The sequence below is a fragment of the Geotrypetes seraphini genome, chromosome 10, assembly GCF_902459505.1.
Source record: "Geotrypetes seraphini chromosome 10, aGeoSer1.1, whole genome shotgun sequence".
NCBI lineage: Eukaryota > Metazoa > Chordata > Amphibia > Gymnophiona > Dermophiidae > Geotrypetes > Geotrypetes seraphini.
Window position 1 is genome coordinate 21,359,583 of NC_047093.1, and position 24,957 is coordinate 21,384,539.

The following is a 24,957-nucleotide window of genomic DNA, read 5'->3' on the forward strand; positions in this document are numbered from 1 at the left end:
TCCATTCAGGGATATTCAGATAACTACAGCATATTCTAGAAATGGAAAACTACAGGAACTCATTTGTCCTACTAGCAGTGGAGCGCTGAAGTCAACAGTTATACAGAGTGAACAGGATGGGAGGGCAGGACATTTCAAATGTGGGCATTGCTCGATCTGCTCAGTAACAGTGGATTGTATGTCATTTATAAATCCGACTGATAGAAAATAATATTTTCTGAAATCCTTTTCCACATGTGAGACGTGGAGTAATTTATGCAGTGCAATGCCCTTGTAAATTATTATATACTAGTGTTTAAGCCCGTTAGATTAACGGGTGCTAGATGTCTCCTGCTTTTGAACTTGGGCAGGGGCAGAGGCAGAGCCGGGGCGGGAGGGAGTGACGGTGGGAGAGCAATTTCAAAGCCTCAGCAGCGGCGGCTCCTTGACCAATCCGCGCTTACAACGTCCCCACACTTGCGGTCTGGCTGGCTCCCCCACCAAAGCCCTTCGCAGCGGCAGCCCCTCCCGCACCCGTCCCCACGTCCCAAGCCTCTCCGAAGACCGGCTCCCACGAAAATGGTACCCCTCTGTCCAAAGCCGTGGCAGCAGCCTCCCTCAAGACACATTTCAAATCTGACATATTGTAATCACAAAACAGAAAATAAAATTATTTTTCTTACCTTTTGTTGTCTGGTCATTATTCATATCATGTAGGGGTCCCAGGCTATGGTTGGCTTTTGATAACTCGCTTGCCAGGGCCCCTTCTTTCTTCTTCCCTCCCTCCTTCCCGGCAGCTGAAGACAGGCACCTCCCCCCAGTGGTCTGAGACAGGAGGGAGCAGTTAGGAGAGGGTCTGAGGTCAAAGAGGGGCTCAACAGCGCACAACCACCTTTCCTTCCCTCCCTCCATCAAGTGCAGTGCAGCTCCACCAATGTTAAAAGGAGCCGCGTCGAAATCGGAGGCTTGCCACTGCCGTAGCACATTCCCCTCTGCCTTGGTCCCGCTCCTTCTCTGACATATGGGACCGCGGCAAAGGGAACGTGTTACGGTGGCGGCAGGGCTTCAATTTCAAAGCAGCTCCTTTTAACATAGGCGGAGCTGAACTGAAGGGAAGGAACGGTGGGGCCGGGTGAGGAAGGCCGCCTGCTAGGTAGGGGGACAACAATGGCGCTTATGCTCAAGCCCCGCCGCAGCTCCTCTCTCGATCCTGGTGCGGTTCGAGAGAGGAGTCGTGGCGGCGGCTTGAACATAAGCGCGATTGTTGTCCCCCTACCTAGCCGCGAGGCTGCGGCGGGGGTTTCCATGGCAACCCGATCGCGGATCTCAGTGTAGGGCCGGGTCTGGCGGCGCCGTGTAGGGCGGAGGCGGGACCTCAGCACTGCACCGCCGGGCGGCTCACGCCGCCGGCCCCCAGGAGCTCGAGGCCGGTTGCGGACATGCCTGGCATGGCATAAGTGCAGGAGGAGTGATCGGTGGCGCGAGGTAGAGAGCAGGTGATGACAGTGATTGGTGGCGCAAGGTGGAGAGTAGGTGATGACGTAAAACGCGCGCATGCGCACTCGTGTTTTCGGGACGGATCAGGGAATACGTTTTTTTTAGTGCGCAAGCGCGGCCTAGCATTTTATTATATTAGATAGGACAGACTTCAAGACCTTTCAAAACAAGAATTATTGAACATAAATCTTGTCTAACCTGCAATAAACTGGAAGCACCTATGGTACAACATAGTTTGGACTTACACCATTTATTCGATGAGATGCCATGTTGGATAATTGAGAAATTTATTCCAACACAGAAAGGAGGGGACTTTAAATTGTTTTTAAGGCAACGCAAACAGAAATGGATTTTTAAATTGCAAACTTGTATCCTGAAGGGTTTGAATGCCCGTGTAGAATGGCGAGCCTCTTTTTCCGGTTCAAGATCTTTTGCCTTCTGATCCTTTTTGGACAAGTTCGCTTGCCGTTTCCCTCTCTGTTCGACTTAGGTTGACATCAACATGCATCGTTTTAAATCCAGGACAGATGCCGAGTCGCCATCTTTTGATAGAAGACTTTGAAGCAGTAGCTCTTTTTCAAAAGTAATTAGTAGTTTTGCTTTATTAGATGTAGTATTGATTTAATGCACAACTAATTGTGATTTTTTTCCTCAGAAATTCCCCTGATACAGCGTAATGGCGAAACAGGGCCTATCGGGAATAACGAGATAAATCTTTAAATTCAATTGAAAATTGCACCGAGAGAGTGTATTTAAAATTGACAACGGAGGTGTGGTGATCTTTTCCTTATCAGAGGATATAAAGAAGATAAGTGCGGGTTTACTACATGTTTGTCTTAAAGTGTTTTTGAACAATTTATTTTTGAATGATTCTATCAACATAACAATACTGTTAGTAATTTCACGGAGATTTTTTATGACCTATGTTTCCTATGACAACTTAGTATTTGTCATAGTAGTTTCCTGGATTGACCCCCAGGAAACACTGAGGTCTTTTTCTCCGTGTTAGGAACCTATTTATCTTTGAATATATTTAGGTGTTTATATATATTTTTGATATTCTGCTTGTATTGCATTTTTTTGTCTATAAAGTACTCCAGCTGTAAATACTAATACAAGGAGGAAAAAGCCTCAGAACCCTGTCTTCAGACAAATGAAATCTTGCTGAAAGAATAGATAGGGTAAGCACCTCACTGGCTTGTAAAAAACCTCCTTGAACAGTGTTGTTAAATGTTTACCCTATTTAGTATTTCAGCAAGATTTCATCTGTCTGAAAACGGGGTTCTGAGGCTTTTTCCTCCTTGTATTAATATTTGCAGCTGGAGTACTTTATTAGATGACATCTCTTAAGTGTTTAAGAATCGAACCCCACTATTTACCCTTCTTCACTGAGATAATTGACCATTTAAACCTACTTTCTGTTTTCTATCTTCCAACTAGCTCTTAATCCATAATAGGATGTTACCTCCTATCCCATGACTTTCTAATTTCCTCAGAAATCTCTCATGAGGTACTTTGTCCAATGCCTTTTGAAAATACAAATACACAATATCAACTGGTTCACCTTAATCTATCTACCAATTTTTTTTTTTTTAACAGAGTTGAAGATCTCTGCTTAGTTTTTAGACAGTTTTTGTTCTGCTGGATTCTACTGGACTCTTACTTGATGGAAGAATATAGAAACCAATTTATGACTTCCTTTACAAACTGCTAGGGGATGTAGTGCAGTGATCAGGATCCCTTTGGCTATGCTCTATTTTATGAGACAGATTTAAAAATATGGTTTCAATATGCACGAGACGACTTCTGAGGCCCTTTCACAAAGCCACAATAGTGATGCTGCAGCAGTAAACACACCAAAGTCCATTCAATTCCTGTGGTTTTCTGTGTGTTAACTGCGGCAGCATCGATACTGGGGAAATGTAAAAAAGGTCCTTAGCCTTTAAATTCTCTTTTTGCTTTGAGGCAGAAGCAATTCACATTAAGTTCTTTTTAACACCGATTCCATAATGAAACAGCACCATCAGTTTGATGTTTTCATGTGTAAACTAAATCCTTGAAGATCATTCTGTAGGTCCGTATTAATTGAATTCTTTTCTTGAGTTTTCATGAGAAGAATCTTTAACATTAAATTATTCTACTTACCTGTCTAATTTAATTCCATCTGCCTCCATTACATTTCTCAGAATCTGTTCCACTGCAAATTCGCCAGCATAACTTGCCCCCCAGCCTAATGTATTTGCTAAGTCATTGCCAGTTCCCAGAGGCAAGATTGCAACTCGAGGAATGTATCGTTCTTGTCCCTGTAAAATTATAGAAAGATTCTGGGTTGCTTGCATCCTACTGGTTCTGGTATTTCATATTGATAAAAGCAATTCATCAAATACTTTCTACTGAGATAATGATAATGCACTTTGAAAAAAAAAAATGGGTCCATTGTTTAAAGGAATGATAAAGGCTTATACAAATTGCATGATAAGTATCTAAAAACTGGAATACCTTTATCTTCATTTCATCAACGGCATCCAAGACCCAACCTACTGTGCCATCTCCACCACAAACAAGCACTCGGGCTGATTTATCAGGAAGGAAAGTGCAAAGCTGTAGAGCTTTGTAGGGGGAAATTCTGCTCAAATCAAAAACCTATAAAGAGGAAGGCGTGAACTAGTTCAGTATAACTTATTTAAGAAAACTAAAACGTATCCCAATTTGGAATGCAAGAACTTTCCAACTAGCTTTAAACATCATTAACACATACCAACTGCACTGCATTTTGATCTTCATATCTCAGCATGAATTATAAACAATTTGACAGACCAAATGGCCCTGCTGTGAATGACTATTGAAAATGTAAACTATGAGTATTTAAATTAACTTTTTAAATGATTATTACTGAACAAATAAAGCCCAAATGATCCAACTATTATTTCATATTTCATTTTGATGCTATTTGCTTTTTCTACCACTTTGGGTAATTTGAATTGCTGGTTATAAATAGGTCTTTGGATTTTTGGTTATGACTGGGGAAAAAAGGAGGGGAAAAAATCAATACACCTCTTTCCCCCATTAAATAGGGAACTTGGGGTTTTCAGTTAGAACCTAAACCCTGAAATTTGCTCTCCTCCACTAGATTTGATGACATTATTCAGCAGCTACTAAAATGACTAATGACAAATAGTCAAAGAAAGGGCAAGGGTCTTTTCAACTAATGATCAATCTTTATTACAAACAATGGTTCCACCAAGGATCCCAGTTTTGGCGAATGTATGACGCCTTCTTCAGGGGACACTTTGCTTAAAAGATGCTATAATTTATTGCACTAACGCAGACAAACCGAGCTGCTAGAGACGCTCCACAAGCTTTTGGAGCGTCTCTAGCGGCGCGGTTTGTCTGTATTAGTGCAAAAAACTACAGCGTCTTTTAAGCAAAGTGTCCCCTGAAGAAGGCGTCATCCATACGCCAAAACTGGGATCCTTGTTTGTAATAAAGATTGATCATTGGTTGAAGAGACACCTCTCTTGCCTTTTCTTTATTTGACTGTCTGTATACTAGGGCGAGGTGTCCCGTTTGCCTGTCTAGATGGCAAACGGAATGGCCTGCTGCTGCAGCTTCAGTGCAGTGGCAGGTGCTGGCGCTTTTGCTGGTCTGTGCTACTTCATTGGAAAATGCAAGTCAGGGACTTTCTCTTTCTTGTGAGAAACAACGAAATGTCTCTTCTCATCCCAAATCTTCCAGAGGCTACTGGAGCAGCAATGCACAGATGTGGTAGCAAAGGTACCAGCTCTCGCTACTCTGTGTAGAAGAGGGGGTTGGAGCTGGGGACAGATGTCGTTACTTGGGCTGAAAGAAAGAGGGGGGTTCTCTTGCTGTGGCTAAGAGAAGTGGGGGTTGGTTGGGGAGCTGATGCTCTTGCTGGGAAAGGGGCTTGCACTGGCAAATTTGTGTTTCGGGTAGCTGAATGGAATCCACTTTTAGAAGTCGTAACTTTTTTTTCAGGGTGCAAATACACTAATAAACCTCTATTTTTCTGTCCCAGGAATACACCCCCCCCAAATTTCAAACCATTAAAGCCTAGGATCAATATGCACCACTAAAATTCCAAACTATCAAAGCCTAGGATCAGAAGCCCTGATTATAATTTCAGATTTTTATAACAAGCCATCGAAGTCATTATAATTACTGGGCTACTAATCATTTTAAAGACATGATCATAAGAAATGTTAAGCAGATACACAAATACCTGGACTGGATTGAGCAAGATTTTAAATTCCCCTAGTAGTATTTCAGCCATATTGCTTCCGCTTCGAGTGTTAGCCAGAACTATCAAAGGCATCCAGTGTCCCCCAATGGAGGAAGCTAACTGTAGAGAGAAAACATACACTTAAGTCAAACAAAGGAAAAACAACTTTTTAAGTGAGTGGCAGGTTAGATAAAGTTTAAATAAAAGCACAAGAATACAAATTAGTTTATTATATACCCCTTTTTTACCTTTAAATAAATTGTATGTATGCCGTACTCTCTCAGAACTACATTTTCTCTACAAACCTCTCTGCCAATGCTCATTTCTGACTTACACTGCTTCAGGGCAGGGAATGCCAAGTCAAAAAGTGGTCAGAGAATCATTAGAGATATCAGTGCTAATAGCTCCCAATGGCTAAATAGCATATCGCAAGCTATCTGCCGCTGAATAGCTCAGATTACAGCTAATATTCAGACCTAAAAAGCAGGTCCCTCTTTGGGTGCCAAAACTTAGCTGGTTAGCCGATGAATATCAGTTTAGAATGCTACGCCTCGGTCAGCCAAATGTAAATCAGAAATTCAATGCCTGTCACTGGATATTACATTTGGGATTTCTATTCCGCCATTACCTTGCGGTTCAAGGTGGCTTACAAAAGATTTATAAATGGGGGTTACAAAGGGAGAACAATTGATTTACTAGAGTAGTAAAGAGTAGGTCTTTTGACAATTCTCGGATTGTTGAGATTAGAGGTGGTTTACAGGAGATTTATGAAAGGGGGTTATAATGGAAGCAAAATTATCATAACTAGGGTAGTAGAGAGTAGATCCTTTGTCAGTGTTTGCGTTGTTAAGAGTACGTGAAGTTAGGGTTGTTTCAGGAATTTTTTGAAAAGTATTGTTTTTATTTTTTTTTTTGAATGACTTGTAATCTGGGGTGGTCATCAGAAGGTTGGAAATCTGGTTGTCTAGCCTTGCGGCTTGAGTGGCTAGGAGGCCGTCGTGTAGTTTAGATCGTTTTACTTCTTTGATCGGGGGAGGTATGAATGGGGAATGCGTTTTTCTGTGTCTGGTTGTGGATGCTTGGATAGCACAGTTACTTGCCGTAAAGGTGTTATCCAGGGACAGCAGGCATGATATTCTCACATGTGGGTGACGTCATCTACGGAGCCCCAGCGCGGACAGCTTTTCAAGCAAACTTGATTGAAGTTTCAAGTTTGCTATGCTGCACCACGCATGTGCATGCCTTCTTGCCCACTAGAGGGCGCATCCCCACCTCGTGGTCCTCAGTTCCATATCTAGCAAAGAAGCCATCCCCGGGGAGGAGGGCGGGTTGTGAGAATATATGCCTGCTGTCCCTGGATAACACCTGTTACGGTAAGTAACTGTGCTTTATCCCAGGACAAGCAGGCATGATATTCTCACATGTGGGTGACCTCCAAGCCAACTAAACAAGGGCAGGTGGGAGGATGGCAATTTAGGAAAACAGATTTCGTAAAACTGACTGGCCAAACCGGCCGTCACTCCTGGATAACATATCCAGACAGTAGTGGGAGGTGAAAGTATGAACCGAAGACCAAGTGGCGGCCTTGCAGATTTCCTCCATCGGAGTAGACCGGAGGAAAGCAACAGAAGCTGCCATCGCTCGGACCTTATGTCCCGTGACCCGACCATGCAGCTCGAGACCAGCCTGAGCGTAGTAAAAAGAAATACAAGCAGCCAACCAGTTGGACAAGGTGTGCTTGGAAACAGGACGTCCCAACCGATTAGGATCAAAGGACAAAAATAATTGAGGAACCTTCCGATGAAACTTGGTACGTTGAAGATAAAAAGCCAACGCCCTCTTACAGTCAAGCGTGTGAAGCGCCGCCTCCCCAGGATGAGAGTGGGGCTTTGGAAAAAACACCGGAAGAACAATGGACTGATTGAGGTGGAAATCAGACACAACTTTAGGTAAAAATTTAGGATGAGTGCGAAGAACCACCTTGTCATGATGGAACACAGTAAAGGGTGGGTCCGCAACCAAAGCCTGCAACTCACTAACTCGCCTAGCTGAGGTGAGCGCAATCAGAAAAATCACCTTCCAAGTGAGAAACTTAAGATGAGATTTGTCAATAGGCTCAAAAGGAGGCTTCATCAGCCGAGCCAAGACCACATTAAGATACCAAACCACAGGAGGAGGTTTCAGAGGAGGGTTAACATTCACTAGACCTCTCATGAAACGAACCATTAGAGGATGAAGAGAGAGAGATCTCCCCTCTAGATGCCGATGGAAAGCAGCAATAGCACTGAGATGCACCCGAATGGAAGTCGTCTTCAGCCCCGACTTGGACAAATGTAACAAATACTCCAGAACTGAGGACACCGGAACCGAACTCGGATCCAGATGGTGCGAGGAACACCAGGATGAAAATCTGGTCCACTTCTGGGAATAACAAAGCCGAGTCGAGACCTTGCGCGAGGCTTCCAACACCTCCCTGACCGACTGAGAAACAGAAACCGAAGTCAGGGGGAAAGGAACCAAGCCGTCAGATGCAAGGACTGAAGATTGGGATGCAACAGCGAACCCCGACTCTGAGACAGCAGAGAGGGAAAAACAGGCAGAAGCAGAGGCTCCCTGACACTGAGTTGAAGGAGCAGGGAGAACCAGTGCTGACGAGGCCAACGAGGCGCAATGAGAATCATAGTGGCTCTGGATGACTTGAGATGAACCAATGTCCTCAAGATCAGAGGGAAAGGAGGAAACGCATAAAGGAACCTCCCTCCCCAGTCTAGAAGGAAGGCATCGGCCTCGAGACGGTCAGGGGAGTACATCTGAGAACAATAGAGGGGCAGTTTGTGAGTCTCCGGGGAGGCAAACAGATCCACCTGAGGAGTCCCCCAGCGATCGAAGACCTCGCGCAGAACTCGGGAGTTTAGCGACCACTCGTGCGGCTGGAGAAGACGACTGAGTTTGTCGGCCAGACAATTCTTCTCTCCCTGAATGTAAACCGCCCGCAGGAAGATGTTCTGGGAGACCGCCCATTCCCAAAGGCGCAGGGCTTCCCGGCACAGGGACCACGAGCCCGTCCCCCCTTGCTTGTTTACATAATACATTGCCACTTGGTTGTCCGTTCGCACGAGTACAACCTGATCGTGCAGCAGGTGGCAGAACGCTCGAGCCGCCAGAAAAATGGCACGAAGCTCCAACACATTGATGTGACAAAGACGGTCCTCCGCCGACCGTAGACCATGAGTCCGCAGACCGTCGAGATGAGCCCCCCACGCGTACTCCGAAGAGTCCGTGGTCAGGACCTTGTGATGCGGAGGGACGAGAAAGAGCAAACCCCCGGAAAGATTGGAAGAGTTGGTCCACCAACGGAGCGAGCGTCTCAAGGAAGGAGTCACTGTTACAGGAAAGGAGAGTGGGTCCCGATCTTGACGCCACTGGGAGGCCAAGGTCCACTGAGGGAGTCTCAGGTGCAAGCGGGCGAACGGTGTGACATGAACCGTCGACGCCATGTGGCCAAGCAGAATCATCAGACGATGCGCTGAGACGGAATCTGACGGCACAGTCGAAGCAGAGCCTCCAACCTCGGAGGGGGGAGGAACGCACGAAGGCAAACCGTGTCCAGCACGGCCCCTATAAACTGCAGGGATTGAGCAGGGCGCAGCTGCGATTTGGGAAAGTTCACTTCGAACCCCAGACTTTGAAGGAAGGTGATAGTCTGTTGGGTTGCTGAGATAACCCCCTCCCTGGACGATGCCTTGATCAGCCAATCGTCCAGGTAAAGAAAGACCTGAAGCCCCTGAGACCTCAGGGCAGCCGCGACTACCACCATGCACTTCGTGAAGACTCGAGGGGACGACGCCAGCCCGAAAGGAAGGACCCGATACTGAAGGTGCAACTCCCCCACCTGGAACCGTAAGAACTTGCGGAAGGCGGGATGCACCGGAACATGAGTGTACGCTTCCTTTAAGTCCAGGGAGCACATCCAATCGCCCTCCTCCAACAGAGGGTAGAGAACTGGAAGCGATAACATACGGAACTTCTCTCGGACCAGGAACTTGTTGAGCTTCCGGAGGTCCAAAATGGGGCGTAAGTCCCCGGTCTTCTTTGGGACCAAAAAGTAACGGGAGTAAAACCCCCGCCCCCGTTGATTTGGGGGGACCAGCTCCACTGCCCGAAGGTTCAACAAGGCCCTGGCCTCCGAGAGGAGAAGGGGAAGCTGGGCTCGACTGGAAAGAGAGGCCCTTGGCGGTTGTTCCGGTGGCGAGGCCGAGAAGTTCAGCGAGTAACCCTCGGAGATGAGACGGAGCACCCAAGCGTCTGACGTGATCATGGCCCAGGCCGAATGAAAGGCCCGCAGCCGGCCCCCGATGGGCAGGGGGTCCGGCGAGAGTGCGGAGGGGGCCCGCCCCCCATCCGCTCATCACGTCAAAAAGACGGTGCCGGCTTAGACGCCCCTTGCGCCTGAGGTTTAGGTTGGCCCCCTCTGCCCTGCTGCGGAGGGCGCCGGGGCGGAGGCCTAGAGAATGCCGGCGTCGACTTTTGAGGGTATCGCCGCGGTGGAGGTCTAAATGGCTTCTGTAGCGGTACCCGTGGCTTAGGACGGACCAAGGAGGCGATGGAACGCTCATGTTCGGACAGGCGTTTGGTCTCCGCCTCCAATGACTCATCGAACAATTCCGATCCAACACATGGCAGGTTGGCCAGGCGCTCCTGCAAGTTCGGGTCCATATCAACCGTTCGGAGCCATGCAAGACGGCGCATGGCTACTGCAAAGGCGGAGACTCTGGAGGCCAACTCAAATGCGTCGTAAACGCATGAAAAAGGTATAGACGCAGTTGTGACAAGTCGGTCATAAATTTGCCAAAGTCCCCCTTATTGGAATCCGGCATGACCCCATGATAACGGGGTAATGCCTTCACCATCTGCCTCAGATACGATGAAAAAGTGAAAGTATAATTTAGGACCCTGGCCGCCATCATGGAATTGGAATAGAGGCGACGACCAAACTTGTCCAGGGTCCGCCCTTCCCGCCCGGGAGGGACCGCAGCGGAGACCCTCGAAGGTTGAGACTTCTTTAACGCCGACTCCACCAGCAACGACTGGTGAGACAGTTGCACTTTCTCGAAGCCCTTGCATGGGATGGTACGGTACTTCGACTCCATTTTAGATGGAACCGCTGTGACTGTAAGAGGGGAGTCCAAGTTCCTCAGGAAGGTCTGATGGAGGACTTTATTAAGAGGCAGACGAGGAGTCTCCCTCGGGGAAGAAGGTAAATCCTGCTCCTCCAAAAACTCCTTGGTATATTGTGAACCGGACACCAGATCCAGGTCCAAGGCCCTCCCCATATCAAGCACAAATCTCGAAAAGGAGGAGGGTTTGGACGGCGGGGAGGGAGATCGAGAGGCTCGCGTCGCCAAAAAGGAAGGGGAAGCCTCACGGGAATATCGAGGTTCCCTACCAGACCCCGAGCCCCACGAGGCCGTGCTAAGCGACCTCGACGGGGTCGGGGACCGCCTATGCCCTGGGACCCCCTGCGGGAAGTTCCCGGGGTACGAGGTAGAGATCTGCACGGGAAAGGGGACGACAGGAATCCCGTGGGACCCGCGGGTTCCCCCTTCGGGTCACGGAGATCCCGTGGGGATGCCCCTAGGGTCGCGGGGATCCCGTGGGGACGCCCCCTAGGGTCGCGGGGCTCCTGCGGGGCTGGATGTACTCAGTCGCGCGGCTCTTCTTCTCCCTACCTTCTCTGCTTGCAGCACAGAGCCGAACGGAAGTCTTCCCGATGTCAGTGCTGACGTCGGAGGGGAGGGAGGGCTTAAACAAAGCTTAAACAAAGCCCTCCCTCCCTCCGACGTCAGCGCTGACGTCGGGAAAACTTCCGTTCGGCTCTGTGCTGCAGGCAGGGCAGGTAAGGAGAAGGAGAAGGAGAGTAGCCTCGTGGTTCGAGTGGCTACCAAGGGAGGGGGGCGGTCCGCCCTGCCCCGCCCCAGTTGCAGCACAGCCGGCCAGGTCCCCTTACTTTTGTGGCACTTCCCCGACCGACAACAGCCCGGGTCCGACAATCCTCCCTGCCCTGTAGCCGTGAATCTAAATTACCTTCTTACAGCAGCTGTAAGAAGGTAATTTAGATTCGCGGTTAAGGGCAGGGAGGTTTGTCGGACCGGGGCTGTTGTCGGTCGGTCGGGGAAGTGCCACAAAAGTAAGGGGACCTGGCCGGCTGTGCTGCACCCAGGGCGGTAGAGAAGGAGGGGGGGGAGAAGGACGCTGAAAGGCCATGGTGAAGACAGGAGGGGGGGGAAGGACTCTGAAAGCACTTGAAGACAGAGGAGGGAGAAGGACGCTGAAAGGCCATGGGAAGGGCGGGGGGGGGGGAGAAGGACTCTGAAAGCACTTGTGGAAGACAGAGGGGGGAGAAGGATGCTGAAAGCACATGGGGAAGACAAAGGGGTGGAGAAGGACGCTGAAAGGCCATGGGGAAGACAGAGAGGGAGAAGGACGCTGAAAGGACATGGGGAAGATGGGGGGGAGAAGGACATTGAAAGGAAATGAGGAAGAGAGAGTAGGGAGAAGACGCTGGCAGGGAAGAAGACAGATGCCAGACTATGGGGGGAGCGGAGAGAAGAAGATGGGTGCCAGACCAATTTGGAAGGGGGAAGAAAGGGAGAGGCACAGTAACAGAGCAAATGGAAGATGCAGAAGGAAGAGAGACAGTGGATGGAAGGAATTGAATGAGAACATGAGGAAAGCAGAAACCAGGCAACAAAGGTAGGAAAATAATTCTATTTCTTTTTTTTTTTTTTTTTTGCTTCAGGATAAAGTAGTATATTAGTTGTGTTGATAAAAATTTATAAACATTAGAGGCTCTGGTAGAAACTTGTTTACAAAGTATGTATTCTTCCCAATTAATATTTTCAAATTAATAAAGTCTTTTTGCTTATTTGTAAATGGGTTTCTACCAGAGCCTTTAATTCAGTAGCATAATTAAATGAAATAACTATTTCTGAAGTTTATAGGGACGGGCGGGGACGGAGGGGATTCCTTGCGGGGACGGGTGGGGACGGAGGGGATTCCTCACGGGGACGGGTGGGGACGGAGGGAATCCTCACGGGGAAGGGTGGGATTCCGGGTGGGGACGGGTGGGATTTCTGTCCCCGCGCAACTCTCTAGTACGAGGCACCGAGGTCTGCCCCTTCCGCTTCGGCGAGGAGTCCCTCGATAACCCTCCCTCGGAGGAACGGAACAACCTCGGATTATCGAGGCGGAGCTCCGAGACATGCAGCGTCTCAGCCCCGGTCGGCGAGGAGCGACCGCGCCTCCGAGGAGACCCCCGAGGACGCTTGGGCTTCCTCGGCTGGCGCTTCGCCCGAGGCCGACCCGAGGGCGAGGAGCCCCGGGAGGACCTCGACGAGGAAGAAGTGGAAGAGATCCTCCGAACTCTCCGCACCTTATCCCGAGGCCGCACACTCCGCTCCGGCTGGTCGACCGAGGTCGAGGGCAAGGTCGGGGTTGAGGCCGGAGCCACCCCGGGGGCCGAAGTCGAGGGTACCGAGACCGAGGCCGCCAAAGCCGGGGCACTCGAGGCCGAAGCCGGCTACAGATGCGCGAGGGCGCCGGACAGCTCCGAGGCAATGAGGGCACGGAGCAAGTCCTGAAAGACCGGAACCCCCATCATGGCCGGTAGATCCGGGGCTGTTGGGTGCTCCCTTGAGGGCGACCTCGGTCTCGAGTATTCCCGCGGGGCTCCTGACTTCGACGCTCGGGGCGGGGCCGAAGACGACCCACCCGCCCCCGTCGAGGATCCCGAGGATGGCTTCTTCGAAGGTGGAACTGAGGAAGGAAGCGAGGACTTACCCCCCGTCGACTTCGAAGTCGAGGACGCAGGCTTCGATGAAGCAGGATGTCTCGGCGAGGTCGAGGGAGTTGAGGCCGAGGTCAAGGCCGGGGCCGAAGCCTGTGCCGCGGGGTTGACAGCAAAGAGCTCCGCCATTCTGGCACGACGGCGGCGGAGAGCTCTTGGCTGAAAAGTCGAGCACCGAGAACAGGAATCGGTGGGGTGCTCGGGACCCAGGCAAAGTAAGCACCACCGGTGGGGATCGGTGAGAGAAAGTAGCCGATCGCACCGAGTGCACTTTTTAAAGCCCGTCAAGGGACGGGACATGAAATCGAAAAAAAACCGGCCGGGAACGTAATGAGGTCCCGCGGCCGCGGCTCCCGGGAGCCCCCGGAGCCGATTGAAAAAAAATTTTTTTTTTTTTCCGACGATAACCGAACACACTAACGAAGAAAAAAAATAAAGCAAGCACAGCGACCGAGAAAAACGACTCAGACGCGGTGTCAGAAGGCAAAAAAGAGCACAATTTCCACAGGGCTTCTGGCTCCGCGGAAAAAAACTGAACTGAGGACCACGAGGTGGGGATGCGCCCTCTAGTGGGCAAGAAGGCATGCACATGCGTGGTGCAGCATAGCAAACTTGAAACTTCAATCAAGTTTGCTTGAAAAGCTGTCCGCGCTGGGGCTCCGTAGATGACGTCACCCACATGTGAGAATATCATGCCTGCTTGTCCTGGGATAAGAGGCGGATGTTCAGATAGGATGGGCTGTCTCCATTTACCGTATTTTCACATAGATAACGCGTACCCGTGTAAAACACGCACACGGGTATAGCGCGCGGGAAACACACATTTATGTAAAGAAATTTTTATATACCACGCATGCCGCCCCGACTCCTCTGGCTGCCCCGACTCTCCTTTCACCCGCCCCGACTCTCCGTTCGCTGCCCCGACTCTCCTCTCTCTGCCCCGACTCTCCTTTCACCCGCCCCGACTTTCCGTTCGCTGCCCCGACTCTCCTCTGGCTGCCCCCCCTTGAAGTCCTGTCCCCCCTTGAAGGTCTGCCTGTCCCCCCTTGAAGTCCTATCCCCATCCTGAAAGCCTGATGCCCCCCCCCCCCGACGCCCGATTCATCATCCGGAAGGACCGCTCGCACCCCCACCGCTCGCACTCCCATCCCGATGGACCGCTCGCACTCCCACCCTTAGAACCACTCGCACCCCCACAGCCTCACCCCTCCCCCATGGAGAAGCTGTCTACCTTGTTTCCGGATGCCAGTGAGCCCAGCTGCTTCCTCTGCCGGCGGTCCCGCTCTTTCTCTGAGCCCTGCACTACGCTGCTTCCTCTTCCGGCGGTCCCGCCCTTTCTCTGATGTCAGAGAAAGGGCGGGATCGCCGGAAGAGGAAGCAGCGCAGCAGGGCTCAGAGAAGGGGCAGGACCGCTGGCAGAGGAAGCAGCTGGGCTCACTGGCATCCGGAAACAAGGTAGACAGCTTCTCCATGGGGGAGGGGGGGAGGCTGTGGGGGTGCGAGCGGTTCTTCGGGTGGGAGTGAGAGCGGTCCATCGGGGTGGGGGTGCGAGCGGTCCTTCCGGATGAATCGGGCGTCGGGCGGGGTGGGAACTATAAAAAAAATTTTATATAGCGTGCTCACGCGTATAACGCGCAAGGTTATGCACGGTTTGTAAAATCGTGTATAACACGCACGTTATATGCGTGAAAATACGGTAGTGTTTTAAATAACATGCAGTAGAATTTAAATTGAATTCTTTCTTGGATTGGTAGCCAATGTGATTTGATATAAGCTTCTGTGATATGGTCATGTTTTCTTAATGAGTAGATGAGTCTCAAAGCTGTATTTTGGATTGTTTGTAGTTGTTTGGTCATAGTAGCAGGGCATGGAAGGAAGAGGATGTTGCAGTAGTCTAGCATACCTAGGATTAGGGATTGTACTATAAGTAGGAATTGTGTTCTTTCAAAGAATTTCCGGAATAGTCTCAGGTTTCTCATGATTGCCAAGGATTTCTGTATTGTCTTATTTATTTGCGGTTGCATGGTACAGCATCTGTCTATAGTCATTCCTAGTAGTTTTATGGTGGTTTGGATGGGGTAGTTGATTGAGTTCAGTTCTAAGTTGGTTATGGTTTGGACTTTGTCATTTTCGAGGAGGATGAATTTGGTTTTGTCTGGGTTGAGTTTAAGTTTGTGATCTTTCATCCAGGTCGTAACTTTTTCTAGTGTTCTATGTAGTATATTTGTGGCCTTTGGCTGGTCGTATGGTATGAGAATGGTAATGTCATCCGCATAACTATAGGAGGTTATGCCTAGATTGTCCAGATGTGTTCCGAGGGAGGCGGTGTATAGGTTAAAGAGGGTAGGGGATAGAGGGGATCCCTGTGGTACTCCGCAGGGGTTTGACCAAGGTTCTGATTTTTCTTTGTTTGATTTTACACTATAGGTTCTGGATTTTAGGAAGCCTTCAAACCAAGAGTATACTTTGTCTGAGATACCTATTGCATCCAGAATTTGCAGAAGGATATTATGGTCAACTAGGTCGAATGCTGCAGACAGGTCCAGTTGTATGAGAAGCATTTTTTTCCCTGTTCTGAGGTGTTGTCTGATTGTGTCCATAAGGGAGCCTAGTAATGTCTCTGTGCTGGCATCGGCATTGAATTTCCGGTTTCACTGCAGACTATGGAAGACAGACAGCTAACTCCTATTGTCTGAATTTTGGTCAGAATCTGTATTACATTTCAGTTGTGGCACCATACTATGCCAATCAATTTGACATTACTCTTGGTCTGAATTTTGATTGAAATATGTCCTTAATTTTCTTCTACACATTTTTCTACATTTTCTTAGTAAACTATTTAACACAGGATGCCTGAGATTCTACTTAAACACAGTTAATCATCTTATATAACTACTATTATCATCTCAAAGAAAAAGTCAGACAACTTTTTCCCCAAAAATTATTCCCCAAAATAAAGCAATAATTACCTTCCTATAATCAACTGTTTTGCTTTTCCGCATCTCACGAACAGCAGATAGGTAACTTGGTGGAATAATTAAGATTTTGAATTCTCCAAAATCACACTTGTTTTCATATGTCTGCATACAATCGTCATGTACTGTCCTCTGACACCAAATGCACCTGTGAAAATAAGTTTTGCTTAAAAATCAACCTATCTTATTTTTTCTCTCCTGTTTACTTCACACATTATGTACATTTATTGACAAACCCAAGGTTGAATTCTTGCATATTTCGGCTGGCATTGCTAAATACCCTACTGTGTTAGAACACATTCATACTGCTATATTTTATGCAACGAGACCTATTTAACTAAAAACATGCTAATGAAGTAGCACACATTAATAACTCATCTGGAGCATAATTTAAATTCAGAAGTGCTTTGATTGTGTCTTCATTTATAAATTCTGAAAAGGCTATAAAGTTAAAGAATACAAAGACAGCTTGATAATTTCACTTACAGCTCCATTTTAAAAAGGACATAGAAGTAGGAATTGAGACATCCCAAGTCAGGATATCTCAAGTTTCATTAGTATTTTAATCTGTTGATATAAAAGCTGTTCTAAAATACAGGATAAATGGATGTTTTTCATCATGTATGTGTATGCAACAAAAAGATCAAGGGCCTATTCTACAAAGGCGCGCTAAGCGTTTTAGCACAGATTTAGCGCACGCTGAATTAACATGTGCGCTAACCGCTAACGCGCCCATAGGATAACATGCACGCATTAGTGTTTAGCGTGCGATATTTACCGCATGCTAAAAGCATAGCGCATCTTTGTAAAAGAGGGGGCAAATTTAGAAAGAAAAACATTGAAAATTCAAATAAATGTGTTTGATTTGGCATTTACACATTTATGTTGTAGAACAACACAAAATGTGTGTTTGTGCCAGGTACAGACACTGTACTAAAAACTGGTTCACCTTGCTAGTTTGGCTTTTGGAAGGGGGGGACCACTGGGTGATTAAGGGACAATTTCCGCTAATCCCTCCAGTGGAGTACTGCCCAATTGAAACAGTTTGCCATTACCTAAACACATTGCTCTGTTAGGGCATCCACATTTATTCTAATTACATTTTCTAATTATATTTTCTAATTACACTACAGTCCAGCCCCAAATCCCTCCATACCACACCCCTTAAGACATTTACGCACACAAGTTTTTGACATGCATATCCCCACTTTGTAATGTGAACTTTGATGTTCATGCAAGATAAAATGTGCACAGCTCAAATGCAAATAGCCCCTCTAAAATAACTGCCTTAACTAATCATCAATTTGAAATTCTGTGTGGTGAGCTACAATTAATAGAAAAATAAGCAAGCTGGTCCTTCAACAAATAGAATTTTCAGACACACCAGAACTTGTGAAATAGAAAGAGTCACTTTTAAGCAGTAAACAAGCTGTTGAGTATTGCCTACTCAGCATTTCTCTGCTCACTTGCCCATCACTATCATCAGCGAGGGGCACATGCAAATTTAGCGAATCTTTGCTGCCATCTGCCGACCTCATTTGCATGTGCGATTTTTAAAAAAAATGTCTTGGGTTATTAGATTTGGTATCAAAACGGCTGCGTTAGCAGACTTTCGCTTTTTAACGCAGGTTTTTGAGAATCCTAGCCTAGGTGATGACTGGAAACTGCTTTTCTAGAGGAAACAGAAGTGGAATCAATGCACTTTAATTGTGTGGCACCGTGGTTAGAGCTACAGCCTCAGCATCCTGAGGTTGTGGGTTTAAATCCCATGCTGCTCCCTGGGCAAGTCACTTAATCCCCCATTGCCCCAAGTACATTAGAAAAGAGTGTGAGCCCACCAAGACAGACAGGGAAAAACACACTTTAATTGTGTGGTGCCGTGGTTAGAGCTACAGCCTCAGCATCCTGAGGTTGTGGATTTAAATCCTATGCTGCTCCCTGTGATCCTGGGCAAATCACTTAATCCTCCCATTGCCCTAGGTACATTAGAAAAGAGTGTGAGCCCACTAAGACAGACAGGGAAAAACACTTAAGTACCTGAACTATAAGTGGTATATAAATACTTGAATAAAAATAAAAAAATCTGAAGACAGGTACGATCTAATCTCAGTTCAGTTAGGCCATTGCGCTCCCAACATCGCTACATTAGCGGTACAGTATCTGGATCTGCTGTTGCATTATTTACTAGAGACGTAGGGGACTCTCTTACATGCTATAGGTGGGTCATTCAGGTGTGCTAGAGTAAAATTTTAAAAAGCATAAGCCGTTCTCCCTCCCCTCCCCCTTTTAACCTTGGCAAGAGGTCAGAGATGCGCTGTGGCATGCACATTTAAAAGAGAGGGGATAGGACGTCAGAAAAAGGAGGCCATCCGGGTTTTAAGGGGGCCAGTAAAGGCCGGACGTCTCAATCCGCCCCTCCTCACCTGTAGTCACAGAGCCGGGGCTGGGTGCCGGTCTGCTGCTTGCAGACGGCGCAGTGGCTGCAGAGCGGCAAGTTGCCCCGGGTCCAGTGGTGCTGCTGCTGCTGCTGGTGGTGGTGGTGGCCGCGGGGCCGCTCGCCTCCCTGCACGATCTCCTTGCAGGCGAAGCGGCGCTCAGCGCGGCGCAGGCAGTCCTCGTCGGCGCACACGCCGCAGCAGCTGCAGAAGGCGCCCTGCAGGATGTGCTGCTCGCAGACGCTGCAGTAGGTCGGCCGGCCGAACAGGTCCGTGAAGCGCCACCAGTGGCGGCTCTGGCGGAAGAAGCTCTGCCTCAGCAGCCGCCGGCGCGAGCGCCGCCAGCCGCAGCAGAGCGTGAAGAGGACGGGCGCGGCGACGGCCAGCAGCGTCCACAGGGCCAGGCGCCGCCAGCCGACCTCGGAAGCGGGGCCGGCGGGCGCGCCCTCGTCCTCGTCCATCGCCGGCTCTAGCGCACCTTGGCTGCCCGAGCGCTGCGACTGGGGCGCCTCAGGCCCGCCTCTTCCATGCGGGGCTGGAGGAACCGCGGCGGACCCCCGGCCTTCCTCGGACGGCGCATTCCGGGGGGCGGCGAGCCGACTGCCGAATCCCCAGCGCCGCGCGCTCCTCTGTCGGACGGGAAGCGGAAGTGGGGAGGCATCCGGAAGGGTTGCCTGGAGACGGGCGATCTGGTGTGGTTACGTTGGCGCGCGAGCTAAAAAAAAACAAACCCAACACCTTTAAAGTTTAAAGGATAGCGCGAGCTCCTTGACGAGGGCCGCATTGGCGACGTCGGCTGTGACGTCACCCACACGCGAGGCCGTCGTCCGTGGCGATACGCGGAGACCCGGAAAAGCTTTGCGAGGGCTCGTTCGATCTGTTAGGTAGGGATGGAGTCGCGCGTGTGGCTTCAGAACTTGGTAGACCCGGATTGATCTGGGGAAAACTTGTCTCTAAAGGTCTAGGACAGGGGTCTCAAGGGCCGTAATCCAGTCGGGTTTTCAGGATTTCCCTAATGAATATGCATGAGATCTATTTGCATGCACTGCTTTCATTCTATGCTAATAGATCTTATGCATATTCATTGGGGAAATCTTGAAAACCCGACTGGATTCCGGCCCTCAAGAAGGGACTTTGAGACCCCTGGTCTAGGAGTACCCAACTTTAAAAGTAGTTCTCCTTGGACAGATGGTCTTATATAGGGCTTCCAGATTATAGGATTGTAAAATCCGGATATATGGCCCCCGCCCTCCAAGGGGCCGTGAGTAGGGTTTCCAGATTTTGATGGCCCCGCCCCCCCAGGCCTGCCCAGTTCCGCTCGAATCACGCCCCATTCTGCCCCAGCCCCGCCCCCCTCAACCTGTTCGCTTGTCCGGAGGGCATGTGCGCATGTGTTTGTGTTGCATCCGTGCATGCACAGATGTCCTCCAGACTTTTCAAAACCCAGACAAAATGCTGGGAAAATCCGCACCCATCCTCTTTCTAGAGGACTGTCCGGATGCCTGGAGGGATTTTCAAAACCTAGCAGTTTGGCTGGGTTTTGGAAGTTCCCAACCTCAGGGCTGCATCCGGAGGGCGTCTGTGCATGCCCAGATGTCAATGCATTGATGTTACATGTGTGCATGTGTGTGACTTAGCGTCAGTGTCTGCGCATAGGGTTACCAGATTTTACAGAAGTAAATTCCGGACCCATGGCCACACTCCCATGCCTGCCCCATTCTGCCTGGCCCTGTCCCACCCCCTCAACCTGTTCACTTGTTCGGAGCAGCGTCAGGAGGGCATCTGCACATGTGCAGGTGTGACGCAATGATGTCACACATGCGTGCATTTGTGTGACATCATTGCTTTGCATCCGCGCATGCTCAGATGCCCTCCCGACGCTGCTCCCAGCTGGAAGCTTTTTAAAAACCGGACAAAGTACCGGGTTTTGAAAAACCGTCCGGATGCTTGGACATGTCCTCTAAAAAGAGGTAAATCCGGATGTTTGGTAACCCTGTCTGGCAGCAGCTCTGAAGGGTGGGAGGGTGTGTGTGGCTGTAAATAGTCTTTTTAGAGGACTGTCCAGGTGCCCGGAGGGATTTCCAAAAAGCACCATTAAAAGCTAATTAAAAAATAGTTTAAAAAAATTTGGTACCACTAGGCGTCTTCTGGGAGCGGTTCCTCCATTCCTGGCACCTAGCAGTGCCTAGTGATGCCTAATGCGGAAGTAGGCATGCTTAGGGGTGGGCTCTGGACTTGAGTGTCACCAGGTACCACTATGAGCGATTCTCTGATGCACTTAGGCACCATTACCGGCACCTACATTTTTTGTTAGGTTCAGGTAGCTGTGATTCTCAAAAGTGGCACCTGACATTTTAGGAGTCACTTTGAGAATCTGACCCATTATATATAATTTAGCCCACAGAGTATAAGAATGACCACAAATATCATTGAAAACATGGCAAAAAAACAGAGAAAGTGAAGGCAGGTAAAGACCTTATGGCCTGTCTAGTCTGCCTAAATGTGCCACCTACCATCCCCTCCTCTCCCTTAGAGATCCAATAGAAACAGAGAAAAATGAAGGTAAAGACCATATGAACTAAATATGTCTTATTTCCTTTATCATATTTTTCTTGGTATATGATGTAATGCATTGCAATGTCTTTTGATTTGAACTGCAAATTAAAAAAATATATATTCAATATCAGTGTCCTGAAATAATAGAGCCCTGTAGCTCTGAAGTTACTGTGAATAAGGTATGAGCTAATTACAACATCTAAATAGGCTTCAAATGCAAAGAGCAGGATTAGCATAATTAATACCAGTGCAAAATAATTATAAAGCTTTGGTGAAAGGGTTATGAAGTTTCATTCTTTGCACAACCTGAGACAGTTTAATTAGATGCTACCTTGCAGAGCTTTCAGTGTGGGTGTTTTTATAGACTGGATGACTGAAGTTTTATTGTTGAAGTGCATTCTTGGCCTTTTTCTTTTCAGGTTTCTCCCTGTATGTGTAAGAGGAGGCAGTCTATGATTACCTTGTGTCGACTGAAGCTCATCTCTTTCTGCTACATGTTGAATTGTAGGCTTTCAAATTTATGAGCATGAAAATACAGTGCAGTGCTCTGGAGTCTTGATATACTTCTCAGTAATTCATCTGTATAATCTGTTCTGGACTTGATTCACCCAAATTCTTCTAGGCCCCTGGAGGTAGAATAGCAGGAAATTCTGATATTTTACTGAATGGCAGTTATCTCAAAATGAGACATTCATGCATTACTCATCACAAAAGAGAACGACAGATCTGAAAATGGTATGAAGTTGAATTTGGAGGGTAAGATGTTAGTCTCTCATGTTAAGATTGGGGCACAAATGCTGTCTGTAGCAGGTGCCAAGCTTTGGAATGCGCTGCCTGGTATTCTGCGATTTTGTGGTGGGAGACTGAATTTGAAGAAAATGTTAAAATCACAATTATTTGTTAATGCCTTCGTGTGCTAATGCTATTTGCTGCTGAAGCCTTACCGTCCTGTAAATGTTTTTATGGGATTTTGTCTTTCCATCTTGTTGGATGAATTTGAAAAAAGGTTTTAATAATGATACTGTTAGTTAATGTTTTATTGTGTTTGTTCTGTCGAAACATGTTTTAGCATTTTTAATATGTATGCATGTCATTTTGTAAACCGCATAGTTTTTATGCGGTATATAAATTTTTAAATAAATAAAAATAGATGAACCATGGAAACCTTCACTCTGCTTATAGCCATGACCAGAAATTTCTCTTTCCCCAAGCATAGAGGCACCATTTACTTGCCTTCACGAGCTGCAGATAGAAATCGCCCTTGCTCTAGAGCAGTGGCGTAGTAAGGGTGAGTGGCACCGGGGACGATGGCGCCTTTTCCGCACCACCTCTGCTACGCACGTGCCCCCTTCCCTTTCCCTGTACCTTTTGTAACTTCTCTGGCTTGAGCAGCATGCCCACGTTGGTGTCGGCTCGCCTTTTGACGTCACTTCCCAGAAGCGAAGTCAGAGAGAGCGCTGATGCCGACGCGGGAAGTAAAAACAGATATGGGGGAAAGACAAGGGGCGTGCACGCGGCAAGGAGAGGAGCAGGAGGGCAGAGAGGAGGAGCAAAATGGCGCCTGGGGTGGACTGCCCTCGCCCTCACTACACTACTGCTCCAGAGTAGTATAAGTCTACATAGATTCAGCACTTACATTTTATCCACGAGTTTAATGCGCCATGGCCTTCAAACTTGGTATGAGGGTCGGATGACAGCGGCAATGGGCGGATCCCCGATGAAGCTGTTGTGAAACATGCCGGGTCTAGCCGCTCAATCTGCTAATAAATATTAAAAGATCCAAACAAAGTTTTAGATGGTTGCAACTGAAGCAGGCCATTCGGGCGGGGTTCCCTGAATGGAAAAATCTTAAGAATCAATATAGTTTAGAGTTCTTATGCTTTCGGGTGGACTTCCTGGGACACCAGGCCACACAGTGGTATAAATTGATATCTGAATTCATGAAAAAAAAACCAAAAACTGGTCTTAGGGACATTTGGAGCATTGAGATTAAGCATCAAATTACTGCATCTCAATGGCCATGAATTTGGTCTTGAAGGATGAGGTGTACAGTGTCTGCATTTATGAGAAACTTGGTTTTTTTCTTTTACATAGAGCATTCTGGACCCCTGTTTGTCTACAAAAATTGGATAGCTCTAAGTCTAATAGATGTTGGCATTGCCATCTTGAAGCAGGGACTTTAGATCATTTATTATTCTATTGTCCATTTATTTTGGCTTTTTGGAAATCAATATGGGGCCAAATAAATTGTTTGTTAGAAAATCCGGTGGCATTATCATATGATACTGTATTATTTGGCATGTCAATGAGGGCTAAGAGCCAAATATCTTCAAAAAATAATAAGCTTTTACTTATTATGACAGGAGTTACCATACAGCAGATTACATGTAATTGGAAGAATTGGAATAGATTGAACTATAGTTTCTGGTGGAATTCTTTATGTCATATATATAAAACTAGTATTTTAGCCCGTTACATTAATGGGTGCTAGAATATATATCTGTCTGTCTTTATTTCTGTTTCTTTCTCTGTCCTGCTGTCTTTCTTTCTGTCTGTCTCTCTCCCTGGCCCCCTTTGTCTGTCTTTCTTTCTGTTTCTCTCCCTACCCCTGTATTTTTCTTTCTGTCTCTCTTCCTCCTGCTGTCTTTCTTTCTGTCTCTTTCCCTCCCTGGCCCCCTTTGTCTGTCTGTCTTTCTGTCTCTCTCCCTGCCCCTGTCCCTGTGTCTTTCTTCCTATCTCCTTCCCTACTTCCCTGTGCAGCAGCCGCAGCATTCCCTCTCCCTCCATTTTCCTGTGCATCATCATTTTTCCCCCTCAGTCTAGCTTCTCCTGCCCCTCCTACACTCAGTACTTTAAACTTCGGCCCGGCCTGTAGGTCAGGGGTTTCTCGGGCTGACCGCCACCCACTGCTGGTGGTTCCGTGCTTGGCCGCCACGGCCTGCAGCCGCCGCCAGCCACCGCGGCCTGCAGTTGCCGCCAGCCGCCGCCAGCCACCGCGGCCTACAGCTGCCGCGGTCTGCAGCTGCCGACAGCCGCGCGGCCGACATCCGCCTCGGGGGGAAGAGAGAAAGAGAGAGAGATTTGCGCGCATGCGCACTCCTACTTGCGGTGTCCTACAGCTCACAGAAAATGGGAGCACACAGGTGGGAGTGCTCATGCGCGGCTTAGGGTTTTATTATATTAGATGGAAAGAACATTAGCCACACAGAAAGGGAATTTTAATAAATTTCAAGATTTTTGGAGGCCATTAACAAATTATTGTAATGAATAGATACCATTTTCCCCTTAATAGTACAAATGTAAGAGTGGGGGAGGGGGGTAGTTTTTTGGTCTTTCATTAATAGTTGGATTGGTAGGAAAAAATTCAATATATGGTGTATGTGTAATGATAAGGGTAGGAGGGAGGGGGATAAACTTTATTAATTTGAT

At 48.1% G+C, this 24,957-nt stretch overlaps 1 protein-coding gene across 2 annotated transcripts in view; it reads right to left on the reverse strand.

Annotated features, from left to right (window-relative positions):
- DGKE (diacylglycerol kinase epsilon) overlaps positions 1 to 19,759 on the reverse strand; it is a 41,291-nt gene extending 21,532 nt beyond the window's left edge. Inside the window, exons 1-5 of one of the 2 annotated variants that reach the window (XR_004540948.1) lie at positions 18,961 to 19,758; positions 16,532 to 16,685; positions 5,717 to 5,836; positions 3,976 to 4,119; positions 3,622 to 3,779 (exon numbers count right to left, since the gene is read on the reverse strand). Coding sequence is in view for 1 of the 2 variants with exons in the window: in XM_033961925.1 (XP_033817816.1) it covers positions 3,622 to 3,779; positions 3,976 to 4,119; positions 5,717 to 5,836; positions 16,532 to 16,685; positions 18,961 to 19,433 (1,049 nt within the window). In the remaining variant the exon portion in view is untranslated. Of the gene's footprint in view, positions 1 to 3,621; positions 3,780 to 3,975; positions 4,120 to 5,716; positions 5,837 to 16,531; positions 16,686 to 18,960 lie in introns of both variants that reach the window. The other variant, XM_033961925.1, reaches the window with a different exon arrangement.
- Between the last annotated feature and the right edge of the window lie 5,198 nt (positions 19,760 to 24,957).